At 52.3% G+C, this 16229-nt stretch overlaps 1 protein-coding gene across 4 annotated transcripts; it reads left to right on the forward strand.

The window, feature by feature from the left end:
• Positions 1 to 116: 116 nt before the first annotated feature.
• On the forward strand, positions 117 to 13886 carry PFKFB2 (6-phosphofructo-2-kinase/fructose-2,6-biphosphatase 2). Of its 4 annotated transcripts, XM_032203340.1 has the most exons (16): positions 117 to 166; positions 723 to 848; positions 937 to 1033; positions 1680 to 1746; positions 1902 to 1976; positions 2082 to 2138; positions 2821 to 2945; positions 3306 to 3513; positions 3701 to 3847; positions 4703 to 4807; positions 5309 to 5438; positions 6273 to 6335; positions 6982 to 7055; positions 8864 to 9055; positions 10420 to 10442; positions 10968 to 13096. In XM_032203340.1, exons 2-16 carry the CDS (start codon positions 737 to 739, stop codon positions 11023 to 11025), a joined length of 1533 nt encoding a protein of 510 aa, XP_032059231.1. In that variant the 5' UTR covers positions 117 to 166; positions 723 to 736; the 3' UTR covers positions 11026 to 13096. The 4 variants fall into 4 exon arrangements, 3 of the variants coding, with proteins under 3 accessions (XP_032059231.1, XP_032059232.1, XP_032059230.1); XR_004254203.1 differs by having other exon boundaries at positions 8864 to 10442; positions 10968 to 10995; XM_032203341.1 differs by lacking the exons at positions 8864 to 9055; positions 10420 to 10442; positions 10968 to 13096 and adding an exon at positions 13238 to 13886.
• Positions 13887 to 16229: the final 2343 nt, after the last annotated feature.

Raw genomic sequence — 16229 nt, forward strand, 5'->3', positions numbered from 1 at the left:
GACGTCACGCGGGGCGCCTTCGCGCCGCCCGCTCGGCGGCGCGCGTTTCTCAGGCCATTTGCATCTCATTTGCATGCGGCGCGCGGAGGGGCCATGGCGGCAGCGCGGGCGGGCGGCACCGTGCGGGGCAGCAGCGGGGCCCTGCGCGGCGGGGAGAAACAGTGCTGTGAGTGCGGGGGGAAATGGGGGGAAAAGGGGAAAAAGAGGGGAAAAGGGAAAAAAAGGGAGAGGGAAAAAAAATGGAAAAAGGGGAAAAAATAAAAAAATAGTGGAAAAAATTTTAAAAAAAAGGGGAAAATGGGGGGGAAACGGAGAAAATGCAAAAAAAAAAAAAAAGGAAAAGGGGAGAAAAAGGGGAGAAAAAAGAAAAAAAAAAGATAAAAGGGGAAAAAAAAAGGAAGAGAAGGGGAAAAAAAAGGGGAAATGGGGGAAAAAAGGAAAAGGGAAAAAAGCCCTTTCCCTCTGCCGCGTGTCCCTGGCTGCAGCCCCCCACTGCCAGCTGCAGCCCCCCGGTGCCGGGGTCCCCTCGGTGCTGTGGGCAGGTGCAGCCCCGCTCATCGCCTCCTGGGCTGCCGGCGGCAGCGTTAGCAGCGGGGGCACGGCCGCTGGGTGTCCTGCAAGGGTCCGTCCGTCCATCCGTCCGTCCATCCATCCGTCCGTCCATCTGTCTGTCGGTGCCCCGAGCCCCCCGCTGATGCGCTGCCCCCCTGCCGTCCCCGCAGCCTGGGCGTCCTACATGACCAACTCGCCCACCCTCATCGTGATGATCGGGCTGCCCGCCCGCGGCAAGACCTACGTCTCCAAGAAGCTGACGCGCTACCTCAACTGGATCGGGGTGCCCACGCGAGGTCAGGGGCTCGGGGGGCCGGGGGGGGGGCCGGGGGCTGGTGGCCGAGCGCTGCCGCCCTCACCGGTGTGCCCTGTGTGTGTGTGAAGTGTTTAATTTAGGGGTGTACCGCCGGGAAGCGGTGAAGTCCTACAAGTCCTATGACTTCTTCAGGCACGATAACAAGGAGGCCATGGAGATCCGCAAGTAAGTTGGGGCGCTGCGCAGGTCTGGTTATTATCGGGTGTCAGCAGCCCGTATGTGTGCACGAAGGAGCGGTTAGTGCCCACGAAATCGTGCTGGGAGGCAGTGCAGCCTGTGCAGGGCTCCTGCCAAAGGGTCTCCTTGGGGGAATTTTGTCACCGACTTCAGGAAAAATAGGCAGATGCGAAGAACGGGGTCTGAACACCCAGAGGTGCATGAAAAGTGAGGTTCTGGGCACCCAGAGATGCATGAAATGTAATGCTCTGCGTGCCCAGAGGTGCATGAAATTCTGGGTACAACTCCCCTGTGGTCTCACCAGGTGTAGATTTGTGCCCTCAGGGTCTCTGGTGGGAGCTGGCCTCGTGAGGGCAGCCACGGCTTGGGCGCTGCAGCTGAGGGGAGCCTCAGCTGGCAGAGGGAGCGACGGGAGCGTTCCTAGAGCAGGGATGTGGGCATAGGAGGACGGGGATTTAAACAGGATTCAGCTCTGCAGAGCCCCAGGGACTCGGGAGGCAGCAGGGCTGCGAGCCCCACGCAGGGAGAGAGGTGTTTGGATCTCTCCCCGTATCGGTGCCAGAGCAGTGATTCAGAGGAGCCAAAATCTGAGTGCTGTACATCTGCTGTGGCAGCACATGTTTCTCTCCTGCAGGCGCTGTGCCTTGGTGGCTCTGCAAGATGTGAAGGCTTACCTCCTGGAGGAGTGCGGGCAGATCGCAGTAAGGCTCTTCTCAGCTAAACGCTCCTGGGGGGGTTATGTCTGTGCTGTTCGGAGCTGCCCAGGGCATTTGGGAACCCGCCTGTAATCCTGGCTCGTTTGGGGCTGGTTTCAAAGCTGTAGATAAACTTGCTCATTGCCATTTATTTTCCCCAGGTGTTTGATGCGACCAACACAACTCGAGAAAGACGGGACCTGATCTTAAATTTTGCTAAAGAAAACGCTTTCAAGGTAACTGGAACCGCTGTAGCGGAGCCGCTCCCGCTCCCTCGGGCGATCCCGGTTCGGGACAGAGCTCCGGGTTCTCGGAGCCACATCTCATCGCCTCCCTCGCAGGTGTTCTTCGTGGAGTCCGTCTGTGACGACCCGGAGGTGATCGCTGCCAACATCCTGGTGCGTGCAGCTCTTCCCGGCCCTGCTCCCTGTGCCCGCAGGAGATCGGTGCAAGGCCAGCGGTGCCTTACGGGAACGCCGGCAGGCTGTCGGCATGAGGGGTGTGCCCAGCACCAGGGAGCTCTGTGTCCCGCTCGGGCTGGCAGCTTGCGAACATCCCCTCCGCCTCTGCTCGGGGCTGGGCAGCCGGTGCCTCCCTTGGAGGGCAGCCACAGGCCAAAGCCCTGCGGTTGTCACCTCGCCGCTGCAGCCCGTGGGAAGCGCGGGGAGGGCTGGTGCCTAAAAACGCTGGCGGTCTGGGTTCCTGCCGCCCACCTCGCAAATGAGCAGTTAAGGTTTGTGGGCTGGCGGAAACTAAAGGTGCAGTTTTTTAGCCCGGAAATCCAAGGGAGCTGAGAAATGTTTGACCTTGAGCGTGGCTGTATTGTCAGGGGAGGGCAGGCAGCGAGCGGCTCGGGGGGCCGGGTGGATGGCGAGCCAGCTGTGTTTGTACCGGGGCCAGGCGCTGCAGCGTGCCTCCAGAATCGCCTTTTGTTGCCTTGCCAGGAGCAGGTTTTTCCACAGGGCGGCCTGAGACAATGTTTACTTGTTTCAGAAGAGAAGAATAACGTTATTCAGCAGCGCTTTTGCTCCGTGTCAAGTTTGCTTGACTTTTCACGGAGTGGCACTGTCTGTTGGCCAGGAGGTGAAAGTTTCCAGCCCCGACTACCCGGAGAGAAACAGGGAGAACGTGATGGATGATTTCCTGAAGAGGATCGAGTGCTACAAGGTCACCTACCAGCCCCTGGATCCCGACGAGTACGACAAGTAAGGAGCAAGGCCCCAGGCTGCGTTTTGTCCTCGCGCTCCGGTGCACGAAGGCGTGAGCTGCTTTGCTTTGTCGCTTTTGTCCTCCGGCTCGAGGTGCTGCAGTGCTTGTGCTGAAGCCTCTGCTCTCCCAAAGCGAGGTTGCTCATGTGAAGGTGATATCCTCGGGCCCCGAGGGATGATTTGAAAGCGCTGCTCCTTGTTTAGCACGGCAGCTCAGTGTCTCCTGCCTGCTGAGGCAGCCCAGCGGTAGTGCTGATGCCTTTAACACAGGGTAGATAGCTAGATTACACCCGCAGATGCACGTGTGTCATTTTTAAAACCAGTCGTGTGGGTGTTCTTATTTTATGTTGACTCCAGAGATCTTTCCTTCATTAAAGTGATCAATGTGGGACAGCGGTTCCTAGTAAACAGAGTCCAGGATTACATCCAGAGTAAAATCGTCTATTACCTAATGAACATTCATGTCCAGCCGCGTACCATCTACCTTTGCCGACACGGTGAGAGTGAATATAATCTTGTTGGCAAGATTGGTGGGGATTCTGGTCTGTCACCACGAGGGAAGCAGGTACGTTTTTTGGCACCAGCCGGATTGCTGTTTGTTTAAAGTGTCGTGCGAGCACGGTCCGAGGCTGGCACCTGGCTCTGCGCAGGTACGGCCCCGCGGCGCTGGATCTTGTCGCGGCAGCGGAGGGGTCGGCGGGCCCCAAAACGATGCTTCCTGCGCTCTGCTAACCTCCCCTGGCCTTTTCCAGTTTGCCCAGGCTCTGAAGAAGTTCATCGAGGAGCAGGAAATCGTCGACCTGAAGGTTTGGACGAGCCAGCTGAAGAGGACGATCCAGACGGCCGAGTCGCTGGGGGTGACGTACGAGCAGTGGAAGATCCTCAACGAGATCGATGCCGTGAGTGAGGGCACGGGGGGAGCTCAACGCTGCCAGCAGCCTTCAGCTTTCCCAGATGGAAAGTGATGTTAAAAACAAACCCACAGAGTGGGTTTATGCACTATTATACAGCTACAGCGCTGTGTAACGTACTCAAGCCATTATCGGGAGGCTCAGGATCACTGGTGCAGGGCTGAAAATGTCTGGAAGCGTTAGACCTCGCTGCAGAGCAGCTGGTGTTGAGAAACAGAACAGCACCGAACATCCCACGCCTCTGTGGCCCTGGCTGTAAAGCTGTCCTGGGTGGACAAAGGTTAACACTCCCACTCCAGTTCTTTCAGGCAAAAGAAATTGCAAGATTGTTGCTGTGGAAATGAACACTCATTTTCATCCTTTGCAAACAATTTGCAATAAAAACAAAGCCCACGGCCCTGAAATATCAGTATGTTATCTCAAATTAAAAATGAGGAAACAAGTGGTAATAATTTACAGCACATCTACCAGTTGTGCTGCGTGATTTCTTTGGCGTTTCCAGCTCCCTGAATTTGCTGGTGCTGTGCTCTCGGGCTGCTTGGTTCTTTCTGCACCTCGTGCTGAGGTCAGGGGGACAGAAACCGCCTTGCTCAGCTCTGGGACTCAGCAGAGTTTGGAGATTTCAATGTTTGCCAATACTGCAAGCACATCAGGTGTATGTGGTTTGTCATTTCTAAGCCACCGTGGACCCGTGATGCACAAACATGGTGTTGATTCTGAAATTCTCATCCCAAAACAGGATTTCTGATACCGGTCCCATGCTATTTGTGCATGTTTGCATGCTTTGTTTTGCTGTACTTCTGTTGAAACGAGCTGTGTTGTAACAAGTTCTGCTTCCTCCAGGGGGTGTGTGAAGAAATGACCTACGCAGAAATTGAAGCCAAGTATCCCGACGAGTTTGCCTTGAGGGATCAAGAAAAATACCTTTATCGCTATCCTGGAGGAGAGGTGAAAGCACTTAGGAAAAACAATGAGCTACAGTGTGTGCCCGACAGATACCTGATGTGTGAAGGGCTTTGCTTAGTTTCAGCTTTCTGTCCCCGCTGTTTGTGTTAGGAATTGAAACCACGGATCCCCAGATCTCTTGTAGAGGAGAGGTATTTTGGTGTGTTACAGCGCTGTGCTGATGATGCTGTACTAATGGGGCCGCTCGAGTACCTCGGTGCTCGGTTTTAGTTCACAACCTTCGTTAAATGTATCATTTACTTTTTTTTTCTATTTTATTTTAATGGAGTTACCGGTAATCTGAATCTCCCAGTAACCTGAGGGTTGCTGACATCCATTTCACCTCGTGCTGTTTCCTTTTTTTTCCTCCCTGTATTTACTGGATCACTTCTGCAGTTTGTTTTAACTGATATTTTCCTAAATGCGAAGCCGTGCTAATTGCTACTTCTGCTTTCAGCGTCTGTTTATAAAACCCCTTGCAAAACTCCTGTTTTGTTTTTTCAGTCCTACCAGGACTTGGTTCAGCGCCTGGAGCCGGTAATTATGGAGCTGGAACGTCAAGGCAACGTCCTCGTTATCTGCCACCAGGCAGTTATGAGGTGCCTCTTGGCTTATTTTCTTGACAAGAGCGCAGGTACAAAAATAAGCGCGTGCTGTAAGGGGCTGGCTTCTATTTCTGCTTCCTTCTCAGAGTTTTTGGGAGGGTGGCTTGTAATTGCTGTTTTGATTTTTACGGCAGAGGAGTTGCTTAAAAAGGAAATAAAAACACTTGTGAAATGCTTTAACTGTTGCATTGCAGCAGGGCTTTGCAGGAACCTCTGGTTGCGATGGGTGCAGCGGCAGAAAGCTGTCCTTTTGATGCCTGCTTTTCTGCTCAGCCCTTGGTTCTGCAGCTTTTTCAACCAGTAGCCTTCCCAAAATCTCAATGGGATTAATTTTTCATATAAGGACACAGTTTGCTGGTACATCAGTAGTCTGTGAGGGCTTGCCTCTGGTCCTGCACCTCTGAGTGGTGCTGATCCAGCGCATGGTGTGCCGGAGACGAGGTGTTCTGTTAAAACTCAGTGAACCTGTAAAATTCAGTGCAAAACTCTCAGCACTGCTCATCCTTGCTTTGCTAACGGTGAAACGTACCGATTGGCTTGGAGATATAAATAGTGGGGGGGGGAAAGTACTATTTAACATTATTCAAAGCAAGAAAACGATCAGGCAGCCGAAACCCCAGCCCTTAAGAAATCAAGGCATCGCTCGAGGCTGCTGCTGGCTGGGGGAGCGGAGGGTGCGTGCCCCCGCTCTGTGATGCAGGCCAGAGCTGTGCTCTGCCGAGGCATTTCTCTGCGCTGCTGTTGGGGCAGGCTCCTCTGGATGGCAGTGTCCACTGCTCGGCGGCCGGGTGGCTGCGCTGAAATAGTTGTTACTGGAAAGAAAAGGGGATAAGGTGCGGGGCTGACGCCTGCCTCTCTCACAGATGAGCTGCCCTACCTGCGATGCCCCCTGCACACCATCCTCAAGCTCACCCCGGTTGCGTATGGTACGTGCCTCCTGATATTTTTTTTCTTTTTTCCTTTGGTTTTATTTATTATTATTATTTTTCCCTGGTTTATATGAACCTGATGGCACTGTCTGTACGCACGCTCAGCAGGACAGGCTCTCAGTGCTTCTGGTGATGTTCTGAACACAAAAAGGCACTGAAGAGTGGGAGGTCTGGGGGGGCCAAGGGAAGGGGGGTGGATGGTTTGGGGGTTTTGTTTATCCATGTGGGGACACAAGTGGTCTCCCACAGCTTCTCTCTTAAATGAATTACAACTGTCTCTGGGCTTTATTTGTCGATGAAGAGGCCTGTTTGTCCCTCACACTGGGATTTGCCTCTGGGTGCAGTGAGTTAACAGCAGCTTTGCTGGATAAGCCTGGAGTTCACTTGACATGTGGCTGCCTGCAAGGTGTCGCTGTGCTTTGACAGTGAAGGTCAAAGCCAGAGAGTGATTTAAGTGTAAATTCTCAGTTAATTTGGAATGAAATGCTTACGAGTTTTTGGCTGGTGTTTTGTTTTGTTTCTTTTAAACAAGTAACAAGCTTACTTCTGCTCACTTGACATGCTCTTTTTAATACGTTTTAAAAAGTAGAGTACAAAATAAATTACAGTTCCTTATGTAAACTTCTCTGTCTTTTTGGCAAAGGTTGTAAAGTGGAGACAATTAACCTGAACGTGGAAGCAGTGAACACCCACCGCGACAAACCTTCTCTGAACTCAGTAAGTCCTGGTGCAGAATTTTGGCTTTTGGTTCAGGCAGTCACCAAACACGTGCCTTCTCTGAATACAACTAAAGTGAGACAATAACTTCTTAAACTCTTAAGGTTCTTAAATACCTGCTAGAAGAGGCTGGCTGCTCTCAGTTACCAGAAAGACTTTCTTCAGAAATAGCCCCCAGAAGTAGGACTAATGGTTGGTAGAATCGCACGTGCTTCCCAAATGAGAGGGAGATATTTGTAAGAATTGTTCTAGGGAGCAGAACAGAGAAGCTGAAGTCAGTGTGGTCAGGATGTACTTTTTAATTTCCAGGTCTTGTTCTCGGTTTTTAATGAAGTGTTTGTTGACGTCTGTTTGTGTTGATTGCGGTAATTCCCAAAAGACATGTCAGAGTATTTAAAATGAATTCCTCTTGCTGTCTTCGTCAGCTTTGTCTCCTTCAGAGAGTCACAGGCAGCGTCAGGCTGGGCACAGAGGCTGGGCTGGTGCCTTGGGGTGGCTTTTGGTGGGGTTGGCCACCCTCAGGACAGGGTTGCTGCTGTGCATGCCGGTGGGAAGCACAGGATTCATCCCTCGGTTTGCGATGATGTTTGTGGTTTGCTGAGAGATGTGGGGATCTTTCTTTGCCTCGTCTCTGCAGCTCTCACTGCATTGCACAGGGTTCCCGTGCAGGTTACAGCTGTGCTGCTGCTAAACTTGTACGTGTGTCCAAAGCGTAGGGAGCCGAGCTGAGGTCCGTGCTGCCTCCCATGCTCTGTGGATCTTCTTGCAGCAGCAGCGGGAACGTGCAGTGCTTCCAGCCCAGTCAGTAGCTGGTTTTGTTGAGGAAGTCCTGCCTTTGCAGTGACTCGGGCAACTGTTCAGCCATCTGCCTGGCTCAGCAGAGCCCCCAAATATGTGCCAAATCTGTGGAGTTGCTGTTTTCGGTGCTCGCTTTTGCAGGCATGGTTTTGTTTTGCAGAGGGACTGAGCTCGGAGCACGCGCAGGTGTCAGGGAATGAAATTTAAGAATTGCTTACAATTGGGCTCCCCGGTTAAACACCAGAAACCAGCTCACTGCTATGAGTAGATCTGATTTAATTTGTCACGTTTTGCTTTCTTTTGGTGCATTTAGGCTTTTTGCTGCCTCTTGTTGTAGGAGGTTTTATAAAGATCTCTAAAGGTGAAAAGTTACTTGCCAGTTGACTCAAATACGGTTATTTTTGTGTCCTGGCATAAAAAGGGCAGAGTCAGGAGCTCCTGTATGCTAAAGGAATCCTAAACAATAGGTGGAAAACCTGGAAAATGCGTCTCTAGTTGGAGGGCTTGCAGAGCTAAGATGCCAAATGCAAAATGAGGATGTTCAGTGAGATTTTTGTGGTCCCATTCTGGTGGTGCCTCGTCAGGCATTTATTGCTTAGCTACTTCTGTGTGATTCCTGCGTTGCAGTCATTGATGCTTGCTCTGAGGAGCCGCAGGCTGTTCCTGGTGGTTTGTGCTTACTTGGGAGCGCAGCTGCTTCGAGGCCAGAAGTACAAATAAGGGAAGTTTTCTACTTGATTTTTTTTAACTGAAGTTGATGGTAAAAATAAGTAAGCAAAAAATAAAGAATCCCAGAGAGAAGTAAAACTGCTGAAATAGCAGACTGCTAGCAGACTTTGGGCTTGACCAGCCGACAAAGAGGTCGTTTCCTACCGCGTGCCCGGCGCTGTTTGGCCACCGTCTGCTCGTGGCAGTGGCTGGAGGCTCTCAGGTGCCTGCAGGTGCGTGACGTGGTTGTAAACTCTGCTTCCACTTTTCCATGCCTCGCAACATCCTCTGTCTCTGCTCAGAACAACCTCCCCGCCAGCCAAAGCCCGGCGAGGATGAGAAGGAGCAGCCTCACCCCGCGGGCCAGCGCGGACACAGAGCAGCGCCCGCGGCATCACAGCGTTGGGAGCAAGCCCCCTGACCCGCTGGGGCCCTTCCCCTTCTTGGAAGCTCGAGGTGGATCTGGTCGGCCACGGCTGCCAGCCTCTGTCCAGGTGGTACCTTGCCTCTGCTACCCCTCCCCGGCCACCCCCAGTGCCACCGCTGTCACCCCGCCATGGCGCTGGCCCTGGTTGGAATCCCCTGCTGGGGTCTGGGATGCTACCACTGATTCCCCTCAAAAATCATGCTGGATTAGGTGCCCTGTTTAAAATAATAATGATAATAAATCACCCCACGAAACTAGAATTGTGCTGTCAGAGGGTTACAAAATCAGGCTCCATGCAGGCGAGTTCCTGTCAGCACCACAGGGTTTTTGTAGGGTGGTTGGTTCTGGGTAGCATCTTGCTTTCCAGCAAGAACTTGTCTGGGAAGAGTTACAGATGAGGAGTTCTCTGTCCAGGTTTGGTAGGGTTTAACAGTGACAGCCGAGTGTTGCTCTAGCTGTAGCACTGCAGGTTGGGAAGGCTTTGTGTTCATAGTGATGGAGCCCGTTTTCCTACAGATCCCATCAGTAGGTGGTTAAGCAATGTTTGGGCTTCTGGTGTTTGGGGGCTGCTTGGTTTTTGGCAGCTGGCATTTCTTTTGGCTTGAAAGAACGATGGAGTCACAGAATATCCCGAGCTGGAAGGGAGCCACAACGAGGATCATTGAGTCCAATTCCTGGGCCCAGCACGTAAGACCTCATTGGGATTGTACGTGAAGCCCTGTTTGCTTCTTTGCTCATTAAAAGTTGTCTCTCTTTGCTAAGTTAGGAGTCTTTGTGTGCCTGGGAGGCAGAACAGGCTGCACGCTGCCTCCCCTCACATGAGGCAGAGGATGCGCGGGGCTCCTGGCTGGGTTCCCCTTGATGCAGCATGAGAGCTCCTTGCAGCAGGACAGCCTGTGGTAGCTCTTTTGTAAGGGGGCTTATTTAATTTTTAAGATAACGGAGAACAATTCTTATCTTGGATACTTTTCAGCTCGATGTTTTCCATGCTATTCAGCCAGCCCTGCTTCTTGTTCTTCCTATTAGTAGAGTAAGTGGTCAGAGGGAAAAGGGCCAGGTTCCTTGGAGGTCCCTGCAGCTGCCCCTGCTCTGGCTGTCCGCTCTTGGCAGTCTTGCAATCGTAGCGCAGCGTTGAGGAAAAAAAAAACAAAACACAAAAAACGTTTCAAAGCCTTCTGGAGTCGGTGTGGGTGGGGATGGGGAGTGCTGTTCTGAGCCTCTCACCTGAGTGGAGGCAGCGGGTGCCGCAGCAGGCGGCGAGCATGGCTTGTGGCAGCGGCTGTCCCACCAGGCCGCGGCGCCCTCTCTGCCCTGAGCCCCTCAGGTTGCTTCACTTCATTCCTCACCGGCTTCGGTGCTGTTCCTATTGCTCCCAAACCATCTTGAAAATGCACTACGAGCTCTCCTGTGCTGTTTCTTTTTCCTTTGCAGCCTCCAGTGGGAAATGGTTGCCTGTGAGTACCGCTGACAGCAGCTTGCGTGTTGTGGTTAGCGGGTAGGCCTCTGGACTCGAGGTGCATGGAAAGAGCTTTGGGGAAAGGTGCCTGCTCGGGGCAGGAGGTCTGGCTGTGTAAAAATTCCTCGTGGAGGGGGAACCACTGCTCTGCAGGGCTCCCACTGGTGCACGTGCATGGCCCCAGAGCAGGATGCTGGAATTTGCCCTGAGCACCCTGAGTCCTGTCTGTGTCCCGTCCCCGCTGTCAGCCTTGGGGTGCTGCCGTAACGGGGCCTCGCAGGAGGCATCTGGTGCTGCATGCCTGCGTCTCAAAGTGAGCTGCATGGCAAGGGGGCTCTGGTTTGTGCCGTGGGGAGCACGCTTGGAAAGCAGCTTCGTGAACGAGCCTCGCTGTGCCGGTGGCATCGCCACCGCCTCCTCGCTGTCACGGCCCCGCGGGGGCACCTTTGGGGTGAGCAGGGCAGGGCTGGCTTCTCTCCCACCACAACGGGAGGATGTTCTCTTGTCTGTCGCCCCTCTCCAGGGAGCCAGCAGCCAGCATCACCCAGGAGACCCCGGGCTCGCTCTCGGCCTCCGAGTGAGGCGGGCGGAGGAGACCTTTGCTGCCGGGGGTGCCCGTGCCCCGCTGCACGCCCGCTGGCCTCAAGGCTGTCCCTCGGCACAACCCCTCTCTGGGCTTAGCAGATGCTTCTCCCCATGCAGGACGTGCAGCGTTGATGTTTCTGTCTTGTAGAAGTTTGTCGCCGATTATTTTTGTGGACCTGACTGTACAGCGTGCTGTTTCCCCGTGGGATGGCTCTGGGCAGGCGCCATGCCTGGCTTCCCTGCACAGTGCCACGCTGCTCCCCGTGTGCTCAGGATGCCCCCCAAGCTCCAGCCTGCTTTTACTTGTCCTTGGAAACATTGTGGCCCTGGTAGGCTTTGGGCTTTGCACCCATGCTGCCACAAAGGCGGGTGTTGGGCGTTGCTGCTCTGGGGCTGCCAGCAAATCCTCTTGGCTGCTGGTGCGTTGCCTTCAAATTCAGAGAAGAACTGAGGTTAGTGTAAAGAAAGTAAAGTGGTAGCCAGTCCCGTTTCCTGGCGAATCAAGAAAAGAAGATTAAGGTTCGGCTGGGAGATTGTGCCTGGGTTTTGCCTGGAGGCTGGGGGAACTCAGGCACAGCTTCTGCTGAAACGGAGGGAGAAAGGTTTCTGCCTGGGTGGTGTTCCTCCACGTCTCAGTACTCCTGCTGGAATGTAATTGGAGATTTGGATGAACAGATTTTGGTTTTGCCAAAAGTCAGATTTTGCACTTTATCCTCAAAGTGAAGCTCTTCCAACTGTTCTTCAATGATACCCCCCGGCCTTTCTGCACAGCCAGTAACTGTATGCATTTCTTGGGATAAAAAGGGCCAATTTTGATCTGACGATTGATCTTAAATGTATCTTTCCTGTTCCCTGGCTTTATGACATCCTTAATCATGCTGCAGAGGAGCTGTCTTTATGATGAAGCAGCAGGACTGTCCTGCCAAAGCTGCAGAAGCGCACAAAACGTCAGCTCGGGTGTTGGGGTAGCGCCTCGCACAGTGCTGGGGCTTTCCCTGGAATTGCCCAGCGGGTCATGATGCGAGCTCTGGGACCTTCCTCCTGACCCTGCCTGTCTCCACGGGCTTCAGAGTTAATGGTGAAGACTGGGGGAAAAGCAGGAAGAACCTGGGTGGGGGGAGCCGGCAATAAATCTGATAAGTCATCAGATTGTTCCTATGCTGAGTAGCATTAATTTAGAATCGAATAAGAGAAAAATGCCTACAGGCCAAAAGTCGAGTCTTACTGACCCGCTCAGCTTTGCCTTTATACTCTGAACCAAAAGGAGCTGTGTTTAGAAAATGAATGTACATGCCAGCTTTGAAAAATTACTTTTCTAACTCTGTGCTTCAAGTGTTTGTTTTCCCTTTGTTAAAAAGAAGAAAAAAAAGATTCCTTGGAAGGGAGCTTGGTCCAACTTCCTTGATTCCTGTACAAATTCCGTCTTTATCTTGGTGTTTTGCTTGAGAAAACAGCATGTGAGCAGTTCTTGTGAATTAACTCTGAGGATGGTTTTGGGTGTTGCTGTCAGGAAAGCTGTTCAGATTTTTATTTATTTTTTTCCAATTGCAAATGGAAAGAATGTGGGGTCTGAGTTTCCTGAATGCTGGATCAAACTGCTGATGCTTATTGTTAATTGTCAACGTGACAGCTGTGCTGTTTCCTTATTGCAAAACAGCGCTGGTTGGGTTACAAGACAAACTGCCCGTCCTGGCTGGCACATCCACTGCAGCCTCCAAAAACGCTGCAGCCGAGCAGAGCAGGCACTGAGCGTTGGGGCTCAGCTCCCTTGAGATCATTTGCTTTGCTCCAAGCCATGGAGTGAGCAGCAGCTGCTTTAGGCCATCCTGGCTGCCAGGTTTTAATCTACGTGCTTGTGCGTTTGTACATATCCACCTCACTTGTACTGACACGAGTGTGCTCTCGTCTTCTCTCCGACCCTCAGGGAGGCAGTGGAAGGCATTTTATCAGAACTAGAAGTGTTTATCGTGGCTAATATGCAAAGTTATTACTGTAATGTTTCCTACATCTGTCCTGGAAGTGTAATTTCCTGTGGGGAAGGTGAATAAAACCGAGTAACCTCCAGTACCAAGTGGCTTCGTTATTGCCTCGGGTAGATCTACCAGGTAGCAGGGCTGTGTGGTGCTGTCAGACTGCTGCAAAGTGTCTGTGTCCATCCTGGGCTCTTTAGCCGTGTGATAACCCGTACCACTTCTCTCTTATTCACAGAGGATGGCTGATTTAGCCATGTAGAGGCCAGTGGCTTCACCTCGAAGGCAGCCAGGAGGAGCACGGGGAGCCTGGAGCCGGCGGCACCGCGGGGAGCACAGTGAGCCCTGGGCGCTCCGGCCAGCGGTGTCCTTGCTCGTGTGCTTCGCAGCCTCTGTGTCCTGTCCTTCCAAATGCTGAAACGTCTACCAGTGACACTGGGGAGATTTTATCACGAAGATTTTTAAACCGCTTTTAATGTGCATGTGTGCGCGGGAGCGAGCGCATCCCCGAGCCTGCTGGGAGAGGTGCGTGCTGCTCGGCCCCGCGGGGGTCGGGGTCATCCCCTGCACCTCTCCTCCCGTCGGATGCCGTGAGTATCTGCAGCGTGTGCGAGGACAAAGCTGTTTTCTGGACATTTCTGTACTTGCTGAAGTAGCTTTTATTGGAAGATGTTCTCAGCACGCCTGATCCCTTTTAACTTTGCTTTTGTGGCTGCTGATTTGAATCCCCAGACCTGAGCCTCTTCCTTTGGTTTGGGAACATTTTTTTTTTTTGCACGTGGCAATGCAGAAGGTGTGCATGGGGTCGGCTGATCCTAGGAGAAGCCCCCTATGGGGTGACAGAAGTGCCCGCTGCCCTCTGCAAACTGCTGAGCTGCCAGTGCTGCTGCCCCTGCTGCAAGCCTCGCCCCGTCCTGCTTTCTGCTGGGCTCTGTGGATGCTTTTCTCTCTTGCAACAGAAAATCCTCTCTCTGCCCTGCACTATCTTGCTCCTGCATTCCACATTTAATGTCCCGTTTCTTTTACCTTAGCCAAAACCTCTCAAAATAAGCTCGGATGTTTGTCCCTGCGTGCTCGCACACGAGCAGTGCATCCACGGGGCTTGCTTTGTAGACCAAGGTTGAGTAAGATTAATTCTGCAGAACATTTCCTATTTCTCAAGTTACTGTTTTCAGAGGCTGTGGGTGAGGTGAGGAGGAGGCCATGCGTGCAGGGTTGTAAGCAGCACGTTGTTTTTTATTTGTTGTCTCTTGTACCAAGCTTTAGGCCCGCTGCACATTTCTAAACTTGCACACGATTAAGCTGTGAAAGTTACTGCTGGTTAACGCTGCCTTTCAGAGGGTTGAAGCTCTTTTAGTACCTAGGACATGGTGCAACTCCTGCGGCGCTGGCTGCCAGTTGCTGGAGCACCCTGCTGAGCTGGGGGGCACGCGACCCCCCAGATGTTCAGTTTTGTCCCACGAGCCTTGGCTGGTGTTTTGCCAAACTCCATTTCTCTCACTCCTGCTGCTCTCTGACTCCTGCTGTCTTTTATAACAAAGACAGAACTGTCAGGCTTGCAGTCCCGAGGTTAGGTGGAGAAATGAATGTTTAGGTATAAGCAGGAGGCTGTTACGAACCTGCTGCTTCCAGTAACTCCAGGATCTGTGTGAGCAACCTCTGGGACCCAGGCCACTTATTGTAAAGGCGTAAATAAATGCCAGGCACACCCCACCTGAGCCCCAGAAATGCAGGCTTTCTCTGCCCTTGCTGCCACAGAGCTCAGCAGCCCGAAGCCTGAGGTTTACCTGGGGATTTGGAGAGCTCAGAGCCAGTTGTTTTAAACATTCCCTGAGCTTTAATTCTCTAAAGCTGAGACAGAGAGGGCCACGGTTACGGTGCTTAGAAATACACCAGAAAAAAAGGGATGGACGGAAAGGGGGAGAAAAAAAAATGAAGGAAGAGGTTTATAGCCTGCATAGCATAGCAGTGCTCGCTGATGCTTTCTGCCCCTTTCTGCAGTAATAAACGCACAAAGTGGTGCCGGGACGGGCTGCCTGCCCCTGCAAACCTGCTGCACGGGAGGAGCCCGTGGAAACACTGTGAGACGTTACGCACAACACGCTGTCATAACACACGGTGATAAGGAGTTAATTCTGTTTGTATCAGTGAGTGGCTAATGAGTGTACCGAGACAGATGTCTCTCTTTACCTGCCAGAACTCACGAATGTAGCTGCTAATACATTGGCAGTCACAACTTTTAAATCACTGCTAAAAATCAGGATGGAGCCTCCCAGACCCACCCGCAGGAGTCAGGATGCGAGCCTCAGTGCTTTAAAGCCTAATTATAGCTTCTTCTCCTGCTTTTGCACTTGTAAAAGGTGTAAATATGTGTGTCTGTAAAGCAAGGCATTGGAAAATTTTGTGGAGACCACGTACAGGTGATGCCAGCAAGCGCATGCCTCTCCCCATGCCCAAACGGCCGGGTGGGTGCCAGGTATTTCCTTGAAACCACCTGATTTCCTTGGCACTATTCACGCAAATACCCCAGAATACACAAAGATTGCACAATTTACATGAATTTAAGATTAGCAGGGGCTTGTGCTGTTGGTCATAGCAGAGCTGTTGTGTTTGGCTGAGCAGATCCAAGCCCTGTTCAAAGCACTCCAGTAGCTCCCGAAGGGCTGAGTGTAGGTGTGTGGAAGTGGACTTGTCTGCTTCATGAGCGTTGCACCAAGACTAGATCTGTGATTCTGTGATTTTTCTGTATTTCCCTGTCTTTTTTCATCCATGGTCAGTGTCAGAGGTGGCAGTGAGCACTGCCTCAGTGAATGCCGTCCCTGCGCTCTGGGCAGTTGCTGTCACAGCAGCGTTACGTCCTGGTTTTGAGAAAAATGTCATCACTCATGCAAAATCTGTTCAATTTCTGCTGCCAGCTGGGCTGGGGCCCTGCCCCGTGCTGGTCTCGGGGTGCTGGCAGCGCTGCGCCTCGCTGCTGCTGCATCGCTGAGCGCCGCTCGCAAGCTGCATCTCTGTGTGGCGTGCATGGCGAGGTGGATGTTCCGTGTTTCCTTGCCATTTTGCTACATTACTGCTTTCTAATGATTATTTTTTTTAAGCTTTTTAGGAAAAAAAAGCAGTGTATGCAAACCTGTGCTGTGTGTTGTGTATTCTTTGCGTTTATGCAGAAATATCCCATGAGCGTTTATTTACAATAAAGAGATTAAAAACCAAACTGCTTCCTCCTGTGT

The sequence above is a fragment of the Aythya fuligula genome, chromosome 25 (genome assembly GCF_009819795.1).
Source record: "Aythya fuligula isolate bAytFul2 chromosome 25, bAytFul2.pri, whole genome shotgun sequence".
NCBI lineage: Eukaryota > Metazoa > Chordata > Aves > Anseriformes > Anatidae > Aythya > Aythya fuligula.